General features: G+C 37.5%; 1 protein-coding gene across 3 annotated transcripts in view; it reads right to left on the reverse strand.

The window, feature by feature from the left end:
• The window catches only part of CHEK1 (checkpoint kinase 1), a 31,140-nt gene extending 16,197 nt beyond the window's left edge, over positions 1-14,943 (reverse strand). Inside the window, exons 1-10 of one of the 3 annotated variants that reach the window (XM_014848592.3) lie at positions 14,558-14,666; positions 13,715-13,799; positions 12,668-12,891; positions 11,425-11,489; positions 11,272-11,341; positions 6,382-6,570; positions 5,842-5,946; positions 4,123-4,218; positions 374-482; positions 23-200 (exon numbers count right to left, since the gene is read on the reverse strand). In XM_014848592.3, coding sequence (XP_014704078.1) covers positions 23-200; positions 374-482; positions 4,123-4,218; positions 5,842-5,946; positions 6,382-6,570; positions 11,272-11,341; positions 11,425-11,489; positions 12,668-12,891; positions 13,715-13,779 — 1,101 coding nt within the window. In that variant the 5' untranslated portion in view covers positions 13,780-13,799; positions 14,558-14,666. Of the gene's footprint in view, positions 1-22; positions 201-373; positions 483-4,122; positions 4,219-5,841; positions 5,947-6,381; positions 6,571-11,271; positions 11,342-11,424; positions 11,490-12,667; positions 12,892-13,714; positions 13,800-14,557 lie in introns of all 3 variants that reach the window. The other 2 variants (XM_014848593.3, XM_044753545.2) reach the window with 2 other exon arrangements.
• Positions 14,944-17,189: the final 2,246 nt, after the last annotated feature.

Here is a 17,189-nt window from a genome sequence, read left to right on the forward strand (position 1 = left end):
TTGAAAAACCGAATTTCCTTACCTGTGAGGATCCTGGAGTACCAAGTAACTGACTATTCAGAAGCATATGATCAGGACATGTGGGCTGGGAAAAACTGATCCCCTGTACCAGTTTATCAATGTATGAAGGGCTGGTGTCCCATAAGGAAAGACCTGTCCGCGGTTCTGGCTGGGAACTGGAGTACTTCACATTTTCTTCACTGAGGCATTAAGATATGGAGAAAAACATATCTTTAAATGAAATCTGTCAGGCCTTTCTTATATCGCATTACCATTCTCACACTGATAAAAATTACATTCATTATTAAGAAAAAATATATACATGTATTATTTTTCATTCAACAACTACTTGATCTTTATTAATTAATCTTACCTTGAAGCAGCATGTCCTGGAGAAAAGTCCAAATTGGATTGAATGTGCTTAGAGAATCCACTAGGAGACTCTGATACACCACCTGAACTAACTCGGGGCCTCTTTGCCCCTAAAAAAGAAAACATTAATACACAAATGCTTTCAAGTCTTCTATGCAAAAATTTTTTAACTCAAGTAGCAACTTGAAGAAGTAAAACCACATCTAAATCCATTTATTTAAAACAAAACATTTATATGACAAATAGCGGCTCTTCCTACATGATTTTATGAGAAATGTGGTCATTATGAACCTACTAGGAGGACTCACTATGGTGATACCATTTACGGTATCAGAACAATATTCTGTGAAGACAGAGAGACCTAGCTAAAGGATCAAAACTTCTTATAATAGAAAATAATTTATGATAATGGCAATGAACATTATGAATCTGCACTATCTACCACTCTTTGCCCTCTTGGGAAAGCTTTACCAAGAATAATCATTATACAGAAAATGATGTGACTATAAATTCACAGTTACTACCCTCAGCTGGATCCTCAACACTGACAGTCAGTTCCTATGTTTCTCTAGTCAGTTTTCTCTCCCTCTCTCCACAATCATTGTTTTAAAACTTCTACACTTTTGTCAAATTCCCAAGACCATCTTCCAGCACCTCATCACTCATCATATGATACTATCTCCCATTTCACAAAGAAAACCCCATTCCATAAATTGGGGTTTGCTCACAAGCAAAGAAAATTTCATAACTCCCTCACTTGCCACTACCAAATTTGCTAATTTACTTGCATTCCTACCTATTCTCTCCTCCCTACCATCTCCCAACAAACATTCATTCCTCTACTTGTATTTGAACCCACACCCTCCCTTCTCCTCAGAGATCTAGATGCTCTCTAACTCCCTCTCTCAGACTTTCAGCTTCTTCCTCTCAGCTGGATCTATCCTGAAACCATTTAAACATGCTTAGGTTTAGCCAACCTTTTTATTTAGCAATTTATTCATTTGAATATTTTATTGAGCCTATTATGTATAGGCTAGTAAGATGGAAGAAACAGTACGTTCGCATTCTGATGAGAAATATTCAGCAGAGAGTGATAAATTAATGATGCAGGAGAAAGAGAGAAGAATTGCTAGACAATGGCCCTGAGTAGGCAAAAGAGAACTGAGTCTAGTGCATAAGGCAAAGACTTGGCTTATATCTGGAGCAATTTATCCATAGCAACAGGGGAAAAAGCAGAGTATATGAGCATAGAGGCAGTTGGGTGGGTGGGTAGAGATGGTTGTGGGAACTTGTGGAAGTTCCCTTGTGATAGTTTCTATTTCCCAGTGAAACAGGAAGTACTGTCACCAACTGAGATTGAGGATGGGGAAGGAGGAATTAGAAGTTGAAGAGAAAAGAAAAGGTATAAAAAGGTGATTTAGGAGAGCAGGGTTGTGAAAGAAGTGGGGAAATGCATTATGATTGCCTGGTGCAATTAAGGGCCCACTTGAGATCAGTGATGCTGAATTTGAAGTGAACACTGTTGTGAGTTTTTCTCTAGCTGTGATTAGATGTGCAGGTATAGTGTACAGTAGGCAGAAAACTGGATTAAATTTGAGTTAGCTTTTTCACTGTAAGTATGATAAAGAGAGAATGGGGCAAGGAAGTTGAAGATGAATGCAAAGAAGTCATTATAATGATCGACTTTGGGATTTTAAAAGAGGATGGAACTCAGGACCTAGGAGGTGGCAGATAAGAGATAGTGAAAAGGTAGTAGAATTAATGGATCGTAAGTCTGGGTAAGGTCAAAGAATTGTTGGAGTCAGGGTACTAGAGAAAGGAAGCCAAAAAAAAATATGCTGGTGGTCAGAGTAGTATGCATGAAGAGAAGATCACTAGAAGAGAGAAGGTCAATGACATGTGAGGTCAGGATATTGGAAAGATCATCCAAATGAATATTTAAATCACCAAGAATCATGACAAAAATTATGTCAAGAGTTGTGCTGGAGAGAGTGACAGTGTGGCAGGAATTTTACTTTAGGGTTCAGAAGTTGATTATACAAGGAAAGAATAGTGGGTGGTTGAGTCTGATAAATATGAGACTCAAAATGGAGGGGAGAGGAATGTGGGGGGAAAAAGGAGAAAGCAACAATAAAGAACAAGGAGGATGCCTGTCCCACTCCCAGATCAAAGGTACAAGGGTGTGGGAAAGAAAACATCTACCGCTTAAGAGGAAGCAGTGTCCTCAGGGGAGAGCTGGATTTCAATTAGAACAAGGTGAAAAGTAAAAGAAACATTCAGAGAAGAGTTAAAAATTCCTCATTCATCTCCAGCTATTGTCCTCTCCTCCCATTCACAGCCAAACTTCTTCAATGAGCTGTGTATACTTTGCTTCTTCACCTCTCTTTTAGACTACAATCACTGTACTCTAGAATTTATTCCCAACTCTCCACCAAAACTGTTCCTCCCAAGATCATGAATAAGTGCCATATCACGGAATCCACTGGATAAATTTTTAGGCTTCATGTTATTAATTCACTTAACAGTATCTGCCACTGTCATGCATTTTCTTCTCTTAGCCTCAATACTCCACATTCTCTGATCTTTCTCCCATCTCTCTGGTTACTTTTCTGTTTCCCTGGCCCCCACCTACCACTTAAATGTTGGTATTCCTTAAAATTTCATACGCTCAATTTCATCTACGACCATTGTTTACATTAGCATCCATTTGCAGAAAACACCTAAATCGACATCTCAAGCCTCACACACACACATACACACTCCCCATTGGACAGTTTTACTTAACTTCTCAAATTCAACACGTCCAGAATCAAATAAAATTTTCCCCAAAATCTGTTTTTCCTCCTGAGTTACATCCCAATAAATGGTATCACCATTTATATAGTTGTTCAAACCAGAAAGGAGTCATCATTGATTCCTCATTCTCCTTCATCTTCCACATATAAACAATCACCAGTCCTATCATTTCTAGTTCTTAAATCTCTTTGGAATATATCTCCTTTCCAATCCAGTCACCAACCTGGTCCAGGTTACCACCTTCTCACATCTAGGATCAACAACAATTTTTTTACAAGTAGCCAGAAAGATCTTTTAAAACCAAATATATGATCATGTCATTTCCTTGCTTAAAGGTTTCTCCAGTGGCCTTAAGTTATAAAGCCCAAAATCCTTAACATGGCTTATAAGGTCCCCCTCCACAGCTTGGTCACTAACTACCTCTCTGGCCTCACCTCAAACCTCTCTCCCTTCTCTAGTCACTCATTTACTCAACAAACATTTACTGAGTGCCTATGATGTACCACACACTGTGCTAACCACTGATGACACAATGAACAAGCCAGACGTGGTCCACACCATACTGGCCTTCTTTCAAGTTCCTCAAATGCACCACTTTCTAAACTCCAAGACATTCCAAATGCTGCTTCCTCTGTTCAGAGTCTGCTACTCATCTTGTTAGTACTCAACTGGCTAGCTCTCCTTTAATCTTCAAATCTTAGATTTAATGGGATTTCCTCAGGAAGACAAGCTTTCTCTGTCACTTCAGACTTGGTTAAACTCTTAACTATAGTACCCTGATTTCCCACTTTATAATTATTAATAAACATACAATTATTTTTATATTTGTCTTTGATATTAGTCATTCTAATCTCCACGAGGACAGAGACCTATCTTGTACTCTTGACTTGTAATACTGACGTTGCAAGTACCTTTTCTTTCACAGAAAAAATACTTGCATTTCAAGGATATTACCTTTCTTGAGTGGTTTGTTGTACCATCTATCTTTTTTGATGTCTGGGATGGTAATCCTTACTGATGGATTCTCAACTAGGATTTTATGCAGTAAAGCTGAAAACAAAACATTAAGACAACATTTACAAAAGAGTCATGCACATTAGAAAAGCCCACAGCCTGTGATACAGAACACATTCTCTACTCATCTCTTTACAAGCAAATATTATTTCTGGGGAAGAGAAAGAATAAAGCTACTAATTTATTGCTTTACTTTCATGCAGTTTTCCTTTTCTACTGTCTGTATCTTAGAATATTCTTCCCAGATCTGATTCTTAGTTGTTTCAAATAAGAACAAGAGCCAGGTGGAAATGTTTCTCCCTATGTGACAACATTAACAAAAAATACAAAACCTTCCTATCCATTTTCAATACCAAACTCATTGTTCCAATATGTCACATTAAATCCTCATTCACACAGTTTTACAAGGAAAATCTACTTTCCAAAAACTCTTTAGGAGATAGCAATACAAGCAACCATCATCCTAAGGTATCTTAATTATCTTGATAAAAAATGCATACATCTCCCAGCACCAAACCATTTTCTAACGGACCAAAGATTTAAATGAAAAAATGGAGCCATGTAAACATAGGGAATTTTTTTCTAATGTTAGGAATACAAAAGACCTTTCCAAACATGAAAATATAATCAGAGACCACAAAGGACAAGATAATAGATTTGAATAAATAAAAATATAAAACTTCTTCATATCAAAATAGCATAAACAAAATAAAAATACATAACAAATTGTGAAAAATATTTGTCACAAATGTAAAGATCTGATGACATTAATGTTTTAAAAAAAAAACCTCATAAAGTAATAAAACTTCCCTACAAAAAGTGAGCAAAATAGACAATCCACAAAAATAAGACAAAAAGCTAATAAATATATACTGGATATACAACCTCATTGGTACTAAATTTAAAATAAAAATAAGAAATAGCAAGTGTATTTTTTAAAGGCCTATTAGACTAGTCAAATATTTTTAAAAAAATATAAACCAATGAGATGGTGATGAAATGGTATAGACTTTCGAGAAGCAATTTGGCAAGTGAATCATAACAATTAAAAACTACATACATCCTTCACCCTGTAGTTCCACTTCTGGGGATTTTTTTTAATTAAATAATTTAAAGGTATGTACATTACTTGGATGATCACCATTATCTCTTTTATAACAGTGAAAAATTAGAAAAAATCTAAATCTCTAACAAAGTGAATGGGATAAGTATAGTGAGGCATATCCACATAGCAGAATACCATCACAGCTTTTAAAAACAATGATGTAGACCTGCAGTTACAGTCATGGAAAACGACCACAAAGCATTAACACACAAAAAACAGGTTATAAAACAGCATGTGTAGTGTGATCTCATTTTTTATAAAAACACAAACTTATAACTAATATACATATATAAGAAACATATATTAAATGTTTTTACAACAAAGTGTAGAAGCACATATCAAAATACTAAAAGAAGCTGTTTCTGAGTGCTAGGCTTATAGGGTTGGTTTAAAAAAAATTTTTATTATTATGTTCTAATTTATCTGAAAGGATCATGGATTATTTACACGATTGTTTCAAAATTAAAAAGAAAAAAAAGTAAGAGAAAAATTCAAACAGCATTAGGCTTCATTACCCAAGAAATCAGTACTTTCAATCAAGATAAACAAGTTACCTAGAGGAGCAGAATCAATTTTTTTCCAAGGGTTGAGGTATGTTTTTTTTTCTTTCCAATCAGAATATTCCTGACAACTGTCACTGGGCTGGTCCCACGGCAATTCTAAGAAAGAAGTTAAGTCCCCAATATCTGAGTGTTCACAATATTATACAGTAAAGATTTTAAGGGATAATAATCAATTATACAAATCCATTAAAAGTTCCCTCCAAATTAATTCAATATGGTTTTCAAACTAAGAATGCAACTCAGAAAAATTTTAGAGGCACTTCAAAGATGGATGAACCACTTCCTGCCCTACTCTTTCCAAAAGTATTCACATGAATCATAAAAGAGATAGCTATTGAGATATTTCATTTATTAGCTATACATACCTGATTTTTAAAAACGTTTGGGATTAAAAATTCCAACTTATAAATAAGTTACTATCAAAATACTATCATATAAATATGGATTCCCTTGGTTTATTTCATTTATTTTGGTCTAACAAATCTGGCTTTCCATAGGACAGGAGTTTTATCATGATTTAATAGTTCTTACCTCCAGCCAACATTGCAGTAAGTACTATTCCACAGGACCAAACATCAACTGGTTCTGCATGAAATTCTTTTCTCTTTAGGAGTTCTGGAGCAACATAAGGTAAAGTACCACACATCTTGTTCAATAAACGTTCACGATTATTATGCCGAAACACTGTCGCCAAGCCAAAGTCAGAGATTTTGAGGTTATCTAAACCAAAGGAAAAAAGAACGGCACTAGATAAAAATGTTTTGTAAATAGATATAACTAAAGGAATTAAGTTTTATTAGAAAACCCCTGGTGTTACTTAAGATTTGTAGAACTTCTCTACCATAAAATGATCAAAAAGAAATTTAAAAAAAGAAGAAATAAAAGACATCATCATCTAGCCATAACTGGAAAAAGGCCTCATTGCTTCTATTAATTTAAGAGAAATAGCATTAATACACAAAACAATTTGGCCCAGGTTACAGAAAGATACTGGAGTCAAAAGGGGCTGCCCTTCTCAAAAAGGGCGCTCCAGACTTAGGCTGAAAGCAGAGCTAACTCCTTCTTCAGACTGAGCAGAGGGCAGAAAGGAAACATCAATAATATACTAGGCACAACTTTCTCAGAGGCAAACAAACTCAGTTGGCAGGAAGAAAATATGTAAAGATACACCTAAACTAAAGATCCACAAACCACCAGAACTTCTTGTCAAAGTGGCTAAGTTTAAAAAAGGGGGAAGAACTCTGCACAAAAAACAAACCAGAAGAGCAAATTTCCACCCTAACTTCCCATCTTCAACACACACAAACTGCAGGCAGAACTTTCTTATATTTAGTGAATAACTACTGCAACTGGGTGACACTGTGCTAGCCAACATAGGTAGATAAATTACTGCAGAAGTCTAACAGTAGACAACTGTTGTGAAGGTTATGAAAATATAGAACATGACAAGATCTTTTGGCAAGGGAACCTAACCTAGTCTTAAGAGTTAGGGAAGACCCTCTATTATCAAGATGTCAACTGGTACAACCTTTTTAGAGGGTAATCTGGCAAAAGATGTCAAAAATTGAAATAGTCACACTCTTTGAACTAGCAATTCCCACTTCTAGGACCATATCCACAGAAATACTCCCTAAAATTCACAACATAAGGATACTCATGGCAATATTATTTGAAAATTGCTTAAATGTCCATCAACAAAGAACTCTTACAACACATGTACATAATGAAAACTATGTAGGTTGCTGTTAAAAAAAAAAAAAAGATGCATCTATATGTACTGACATGGAATAGGTTATAAGTGAAAAAAAAAGGCAAGTGCCATGCAAATATTCATTATAACATGACTATTTTTATATGGGCCTGTGCACAAATTTATAGAACAGTTATCACTGTTGTATTTTTTTTAAGCTAGAAACAACTTAAATGTCTCAAAATAGGGGACTGATTCTTTAAAAGTCAAGTGTATCCACACAATATAATATGTAAGCCACTGGTGATATTTACCTGTATTTGACTTGGGAGGTAGCTACTATAAATATCCTTTTAATAGCTATATGACACATCTTGACAAACCACTGAGATTAAGAGTTCCAAGTCACTTATAAGTAGTAATCACTAAAACTACTGGTGGATGACCATAATATTCCTTGGATTTTGTTGTTTAAAGAACTGCATATAAAAAATTCTAAATTGAGGAGTGTGGGTACCTCTGAGAAAAAGAAAGGGGAATACAATTGTGAAGGAATACACAGGAGGACTTCAACTATACTGCTTTCTTTTCTGAAGAAAATAGAATATATGTTCTCTTTTTTGAAAAGAAGATTTTTTTCTTCTTTGAAAAGATATTGAATAGAAAAATAGGATATTTATATAATAGGCAGGATATGAAGAATAATTTAACAAACATCCACTAACCCAACACCCAGTTTAAGAACATTCTATTTCCTTTGAAATCCCCTGTAAATACTTCCCTAAATATACTCCCTTCCCTACTTTCTTAGAAGTAACCACTATTCTGATTTTTTGTTTTATTATGCCCTTTCTTTTCCTTGGAGTTTTTTTCCACATTTGTATCTCTAAACAATATATTTTATTTTACATATTTTTAACTTCACAAAAATAGAATCATACTTGTATGAACTTCTGCATCTTTCCTTTTTTGCTTTATATCATTATATTTCTGAAATGCATCCACGTCATTACTTGTAGCTATAAATCATCCATTTCATAATTTATCTGTTCTGTTGTTGACAGACATTTGAGTTGTTTCCAGTCTTTTGCTATTATGAACACCACTGTTATATATATAATGTTTTCTTTTTTAAGCCAGATGGGTACACAGTTGTTTATTATATTTTAATTTATTATATTATGTATTATATATTTTACACAGATTTTGTGTGCCTGAATTTTTTTTAAGTTTTAAATAAAAGTAAAGGTTTTTATGCTATACAAATACAATGTAAAAGGGCAAAAAGTAAAGTCCACATACACATAAGAAAAAAGCATATATTCTATGATCTAACTTACATTATGTTTTATATATATCTCTACTTGAGTCGTGAGGATAAAGAAGAGATGTATCATATCTCATAATCCAAGTAGATTCTCTTACTGTCCCCATTTTATAGATGAAGAAAGTGAGGCAGAGAGAAGTTAAACAACTTATCCCAAGGCCATATACCTATTACAAGGTGACGTAAATTAAACCTAGGTTCAAAGGACTATCACGCTCACGCTCTTAATACTATGCTGTACTGCCTCTCATACTTAGAGACACACTCAATCCCTCTTTCCCAGAGGGTTTTACGTAGCTTGAAGCCTGCATTTAATCAAAAAAAGACTTATTTTGTAGATGAGGAAGGGGAAGAATTGACTATAATACCATCAAGGCTATTAGCATTCAAAAAGTAATAGAAATAGAATAAAAAATGGAAGTAAGGGCCAGCCCGGTGGCGCAGCAGTTAAGTGTGCACGTTCCGCTTCTGTGGCCTGGGGTTCGCCGGTTCGGATCCTGGGTGCAGACATGGCACCGCTTGGCAAGCCATGCTGCGGTAAGCGTCCCACGTATAAAGTAGAGGAAGATGGGCAGAGATGTTAGCTCAGGGCCAGTCTTCCTCAGCAAAAAGAGGAGGATTGGCAGATGTTAGCTCAGGGCTAATCTTCCTTAAAGAAAAAAAAAGGAAGAAAAAGGAATACTGCCAGCTGTGCTCTAATTTCTCAGGATTCATCAACAGACCATTCTACAGTTCCTTTTTCCCCACACAAATTTTCTGAATATCTAAAATTTTGCCATGTGGCCTATGAAACAACTTGCAGTAGGCTAAATAACCAAGGGAGGATCTTAGGTACCTAGGTTAGTAGATGGGTTAATAAAAGGGTATCTAAAATATATTCACCAAAAAATGAACAGTGATTATAACTGACTGGTGATTTTCTGGTGATTTTTTACTTTCTTCTTTATACTTTTGCTCTTAAGTCATGGATATCTTTTATCTTTATAAAGAGAAAAAAACCAATACTTTTAGTTTGGGAACAAAGTTTTCATATTCCAGATATTATTACATACTCACATCTCCATTATTCATTAAATAAACTGGCTTTTCTTAATTTATTCTCCTGTATGAAGGTGAATTATAGAGTTCAGGAAGAGGTTAGGAGGCTGATAAGAAAGTATACTGTTACTTGTCATGAACAGTAACCAGAAACACTAAACCTCAGGGTGGGACAAAATCTTAAAAGTACTTAGGTCCAACTAGCCAAGCAATGTTTACATTCCCTTTTCAATATAACTAACAATTAATAATCCAATGTCTGATTCTCATGTTATAAACTCACTACATCCCAAAGCAACCTATTCAGCTTCTGGACAGATCCATTCATGGCGTCATCCTTGTACTAATCCAAAGTGCTTCCGTGAAGTTTTCACCCACGTTCTGAAGAACAGTATTTAAGGTAGCAAGTTTCCCCTGAGTTCCTTCAATTATTCCTTATTTTACACAGCTTGTGTTTCTTCCATCATTCTAGTCAGTCTCCTATGAAAGTACTTCAGTGGTCTACGTACGTGTCTTTTACAGTATTGTCCCAGGACACCCATTATTTCCGGCATGGTCTCACCAAAGTAGTGTTGAACTACTACCTTACTCATTCTCAATAATGTCACCTTAGTTTCCTAATGACCAAATCACAATGGTGACTAACATGAAGTTTGCTGCCTAGAAAAAGTCTTTTTTAACCTGCTTTGCTACCAAAGATATGCCATTCAACTGTACTTATTTGGTTAGTGTTTTCAATTCAAATACTGGACTTTAGATTTTTCCCTATTGGAAAACAACTTGTTAAATCTGACCCACCTCTCTGCTCTGCTAAAACCATTCATTCAATATTTTTGAACGCCTACAATTTGCCAGGCACTATTCTAACGCATTAAACAGAGCATTAAACAAAGGAGACAAAAGTCACTGCCTCTTGCAGCTAACATTTCTGTCATCTTTTTTGATCCTGATTCTATAAGCTAACACTCTCACTATCCATTACTCTCAGCTTTTATGACATCCCTAAAATATATCCAAACTCCTTACATCCAAATCTTAGATTAAAAAGAACAAACAGAAGGACAAAGCTAAGGTCCAGGGTATTGCAATAGAAACTTCCTTTTATTAATTCATTAAAGAGTTGCTGAAGCTTATTCATACAGTTATTCACCCAGTGAGCTACCCTTGCGTCTAGGTCAGATTTCTCTATCTTATCCACAACTATCATGAAGGACTTGTGAAGTCCAAACAGACCAAGTCTCCCAAATTTCTTAGACTTTTCTTCAGATTTTTTGCCCTGAAATTTCAGTAAAGCAAAAGCCTTGATCCTGCCTTGTATAGCTATATTAAAATAATTTAGGCAGCAGTGACAAAATGTTAACCTTACCCCTTTCATCCAATAGGAGATTTTCTGGCTTAATATCCCTATGAGTTATTCCAATACCATGCAGATAAACCTAAGAGGGAAACATAACCAAAATTCAGTAACTTATTTGTCACGTTAATTTTAAGTAAAAGGAAAAGAGACAATTGCACCTACCACCCCTGCCATGAGTTGATGGAAGAACCTCTGAGCATCTTGTTCAGGCATGCCTATGTCTGGCTCTATAAGAATTATTTATGAAAGTTAGTTTACCAGGTAAGTATAAACAGACGTCAACCACATAGTCTCATAACTCTAAGGTTAGACATTTGTGATTGTACTTTAGCACACAGAATCTTATGCTAACAATTAAAGACTCTGGAGTTCACTAATTCATACAGTACTTAATAGCTCACATTTCCCCATCTGTTCATGGTGAAAATAAATTAACATCACAGAAAAATTACAGAGAAAAATAACAAACGATCATCCAAATCAAGAATGCAAGCCATATCTTGAAAGCCCCTGCTCATCTTCCACTAAACATGATCCATATGGTATCCTTTGAATTCTCCCCTAATTTCTTCTAAATGCTGACAATATTTTTCCTACCTCTGAAATGTAAATGCCAAAGTGTAAGCCTGGGGAAATCTAAGCTAATTCCACTAAACACTTAACAACAGATTTAAACTTCACATAATCTCTTACAATACAAAGCTGTGAATGCCTGTGAAGTTCCTTCAGGAAATACAGTTTTATTAAGAAATGTTCCACTGTCAGTTATCTTTTTATATTTTTATCTTCCTCATTAACTTGATTTTACACTCAACTCTCTCCTGAGATATATACTGGAGATTCTAATAATCAGTTTTTAACTTTTAATACAGTAGCTTTAAATAATAAATTTAGATTCACAGAACATATTTTATGTATTTCTCAGCATTCTTTAATATCAAGCCTTTGAATCTACATAGAACATTTAGGTAGCAAACATGGAAATTACTGAATATATATAAGGCAATCCTAGAAAATTCTCAATTATTTCATTTAAACAAAGAAGAAATATAGTAACATGCTAGTATTTTGGGTCTGTAAATGTATGCAATGATTTCATGTAACTAGAAATGTCTACAAAGAAAAAAATTATATAGGCAAACAATACATTGCAATTATAATACTTCACCATGAAATTAGTTTATCATTCTTAAACTCCACAAAACAGCAATCTCAACCAAAATCACACATACAACTTGGGAAAAAAGTTTGTTGACTCTAATATATGCTTTCATGTGTTAATATAAATTGCAAAAACAAGATCTACTCCATTTTCATTATTGCATAAGCAACTGGACAAGGACCCAAGATTCAAAAACATATTAAGAAACTCATTTTGTAGAATTATCTTACATCTTTTCCATACCTATTCTATCAAAAAGTTCTCCGCCACTACAGTACTCCAGAAATAGATACTGAATATTGCCTTCTCTCCTGTGACCATAGAATTTCACTACATTCTCATGATTTAACATTTTATTGATACAGATCTCTTTCTTAATATTTTCTGGACAGTCTATGGCACGCTTCATGTCTACAATCTTCACTGCAACTGCTTCTTCAGTTCTTCTATTCACAGCAAGTTGAACTCTAAAAAGGAAAAGGAAGACATTTGAATTCTATTTCTTTTAAAACTTCAAAAGATTAAACACGACTCATCCAACTATTTCACCTTTATTACTTTCCCCACCAAGGAGAAACCAAGGAAGGGGTTTCTGCCATGTTCTCAACAGATACTACTCCTTTCTGAAATGTGAAGTATGACAGCTGATGCCCTAAAGAAGTCATGGTGCTGTACATCCAAAAGTCATTTAATAAACGCTTGATAAAATAAACTTAAATGGAATAACAGCAAGTCTAGGCCACATCACATATACACATGCTCTGTTCATTTAATTTTAATAACATTACCTAACATACATTAATCCGATACTATGTACTCTTGTGGTAACTGTTCTAAGCACCTATGGGGTAGGTATCATTATTGCCATCTTACAGCTGGGGAAACAGAGGCACACAACCACATTAAGAAGTTTGCCTCAGAACACAAAACAATGACCAGTACGTGATAGAGTGAGGGTCTGAAACTAGTCTGACTCCAGAGTCTATTCATTTGCTCATTTCACCACTACGCTTAAACCCCAACGAATAGTGGAAGGAGAAACTGACTTTAGAAGTCTCTTTCAGCTCTTTACAAAGAACGTTAAAAAAAGGAAGAAACAAATTAATCCTTACAAAAGATTGCATAGCTTCAGTTCCCAGAAGTCTTGGATTTCTAATCCAAATATCTGTTCTCTAAGGCACCACTGAATTAAAATAAACGACTCCAAAACGGCGAATATGTACTTAAAACAAAAACAACAGACAGAAAACTAAACAAGGGTGAAGGCAAGGTAAGCGGACTCGGACTCACTCTCCATAGGCACCTTCTCCCAGGGTTTGCACCAAGTCCCAGTCTTCCACAAAGGGCACTGCCATGACTCCACTACGCGCCACGGCTGTAAAAGGCGGGAACCCAGAAAAGACGGGGATGAGTATAAGCTCCAATCATGTCAAGCCACTGGGCTCTGCCTCTTGCCCTATTGCTCAATATAAATAACAGCTCTTGGTTCCCCCTTACACCCCATCCATATTTTACCCAAGACTTTAAACCACAAGCAAGCAAGTATTCTAAATTCTGGCATTTTGTTGTGTGAATCACAATCTCCATTCCCACACAACCCGAAGGCTGACGCTCTGCCTTGCTCAGGCTCAGAGGAAATTCCATAGCTGTGTTGAGGAGTGGGGGACAAATGTGTCATGGTGGATAACTGAAGAAGGGGGATGAAAGAGGTGGGGTTTGGGTAAGAGAGTAAGAGGATGCGGGCTAGTGGGGGCGGAATAACTACGACCACTGCAGCCCCTCCTCCCCGCCCGCTCAGTTCCAAGGCCCACCCCACCTCGTCCCAAAGGCCAGGAGGAGACGGGGCGGGGCCAAACTGCCCCAAGAAGCGGAAGGAAGGGCTGGGTGGCACACCGACGGCCGGGGCCCAAACCTCTGGGGTCCTCAGCCAGCAGAGAGCTGGTCTCTCCAGTCCCTCTACAACGGGGTCCCCCAGGTATTCCTTGGCCCTCCGAAACCACCCTCCGTGGGAGCCTCGCCGATCCCCTTCGCTCGTCCCCGGTAACATCCTCTCGCTGTGCCCCTCCTAACTAATGTGGACCCCGAACTCCTTCTCCAGATCCCTTACCCACCCTACCGACCGCCCCTCCTCACCAGGCCGTCCTTTGCCTACCACCACAGGAATCCAAATGCGGCGCTTTTCCCGCCAAAACTTGCTCGCGTCACACTGTCGCAAACTCGCGCACCGTTGCCGTAAAGTAGGACAGCGTGCGTTCCCCTGCTCGCTGCTCTGAAAATTGGCGGCTCCTGGCGGCTGGCGCAGAGACGTTCACCCCGAGGCTTAAGCCGGCCGAGCCTGGGTTACTTTGGAGAACAGCCCACCGCATCGTTACCAATGATCTCTGGGCCCAGACACGAAATGGTCTCCAGGGCGGCACCCTCGGCCGGGCGGTCCTCGCGCTCCTGGAGCCGAAGCCGCCTCCAAGGAGCCCTCGCACATCCGGCCGCGCCGTCCTCGCGCGCGCGCCCCGCCGCTCCGCACCTGGCGGGCGGGACGGATCCGTGCCTGCACCGACCAGCGGGGCACCTCCGAACACCCCGCCCGGCTGCCCGGCAGGATTGTGAGGCTCACATCCAGTAAATGCTACCTCTGTAACTTTAACGTGCGTTACAGATAAAACTAGAGCCGAGAACGTTGGACGCCTGTTGTAACTGATCCTGTGAAGAACGAAAGGAACTTTGTGGTGGGAGCGAGAAGCATCAAAAAAGCCTGGCCAGAGTAATGAGGGTGGGAAGGCGTCCGGATGAAGAAAGCTACTCATTTGTAGTTTGAGGTAATGCCAGGGTAACCAATTCCTGTCTCGTCTGAACTGGCTCCGAAAAAATACCTTAGCCCAGCCTTTGTAAAGGAAGAGTACCTGCATAGCGTAGTTTTACCCGCTTTGTCATTCTTAATGTGTAGGAAACAGGCAGGTATAAGCAAAAAGGCCGTTTCGCCTCGTTTTACAGTGCAAATTTTAAAAGCAACCAGTTTAAATGGGAAAGTAAATTCAGGGGAAAGGGACGTGCCTGAGCACAAAATAATGTGGAAGAACTAAAATAGGTATGCCCCCTTCACAGTAAACTAGACTCTGAACTCAAGATGCAGGCAAGATCATCTCCATCCAATTCTCCAGTTGAAGTATGTCTGCCACATACATTAAGCATAACTAGCTCTTGACTGTGATACTAGTAATAGAGTAAAGTAAGTGCAAAAGACGTTACACAAAAATGCATACATCTGTTTTAAACAAGCAAATTCAGGGACAAAAAAACAAGACCAGAACATTTCAAAATGCTTATCAAGTTTTTAACCATGACATCACAGTTTAGGTTTCATGTAATAAAGCAAGTTTTCCAGGTCATTTACTCCATTTTCTCTAGTTTCTGCACTGTATGCTGTAAACAATGAATATGAAGAAAGACGAGGATCTGTACTGTTCCTATATGTCTGGATGGAATTAAGGTATCTTAGCCTGAAAAAATATTAGTATACAGATTTCAGGCAGAATACCCGTGAAAGACAGCATATGAGAGAATGAATGCACACAGTAGCCTCTGTTCTTTTCTGAAACGTTACTAAAATAGTAAATCTTAATAGTAAATATTAAAATAGTAAAACTTACTATTTTAAAATAAATTTTTAAAAGGCAATACCCACAAGAATAGAGTATGAAAAAAAAATTTTGGAAAGTGGCAAGTCTTTAGATGAAAGATAATTAACTTAGATGAAAGATGAATCCTAAAGCCAGCAATGAGAAAGCAGAAAAGCAACTTGATTTGCATCTCAGAACTCCCAAAGGCTCCAGTAGAATTAGTGACACCAGGTAACTGAACGTGGAGGTGAAGGTGGGGCTAAAAAGAGGGTAGGTTGAAAGACTAAGAAGCAAATAAACCTGTGGATCCCCTCCCTCCTCTGTGGACCCAAGGAACTGCCCCTCCTCAAAACTGACACAAGACTTGAGAGGGTAAATACATAGGCTCTGAACTGCACAGCATCAGGCACAGTTAAAGGTTGCTGAAAACAAAGGGATCAAGTTTAAGTTTATGCATGGGAAGGTGAACCTCTAAGCCTTTTTTCCCCACTTTATTCCCAGAAATCTGGCAGCCTGGCTTGTATCTTTAAGAGGATATACAAGCCTTCTCCAGGGAATCTTATATCCCATAAAATCCTATAAAAGAAAAGATCTAAAGATACCAATATCAGGGATTTCCCAGTATAACAACTCACCCAGATCACAGGATAGTGAAGCCCATGTTCAGTAAGCCCCATCCCACCCCAAACAGACCTTCCAATTAGCTTTTTATAGTCCCACTCTTTAATAAGAGCAAACAACTAAGAATCTGGAAAGGGCTTTAATATGAAAGATTTCAAAACAAAGGAATATTCAAACAAAAAACATCTGGGACATTTAAAAAATATGACAGAAAAAAAGGAAACTAAATAGATACATTAGAAAAAAAAGTTTAGGAAATCTCCCAGAAGGAAAAATAAAGATGGAAAACAGAAGAGTAAATATAAGAATATTGGAAGACTAAGCCAGGAAATCCAACATCCAAATAACTTATTTTTCAGAAAAAGAAAGGGAGTTGGGGGAATCCACAAATTACTCAAGAAAACTTCCTTTGGGGCTGGCCCCGTGGCCGAATGGTTAAGTTCACGCGGTCTGCTTCGGCAGCCCAGGGTTTCGCTGGTTCAAATTCTGGGCACAGACATGACACGGCTCATCAAGCCATGCTGAGGCGG

This window comes from Equus asinus, chromosome 20 (assembly GCF_041296235.1).
Source record: "Equus asinus isolate D_3611 breed Donkey chromosome 20, EquAss-T2T_v2, whole genome shotgun sequence".
Classification (NCBI taxonomy): Eukaryota; Metazoa; Chordata; class Mammalia; order Perissodactyla; family Equidae; genus Equus; species Equus asinus.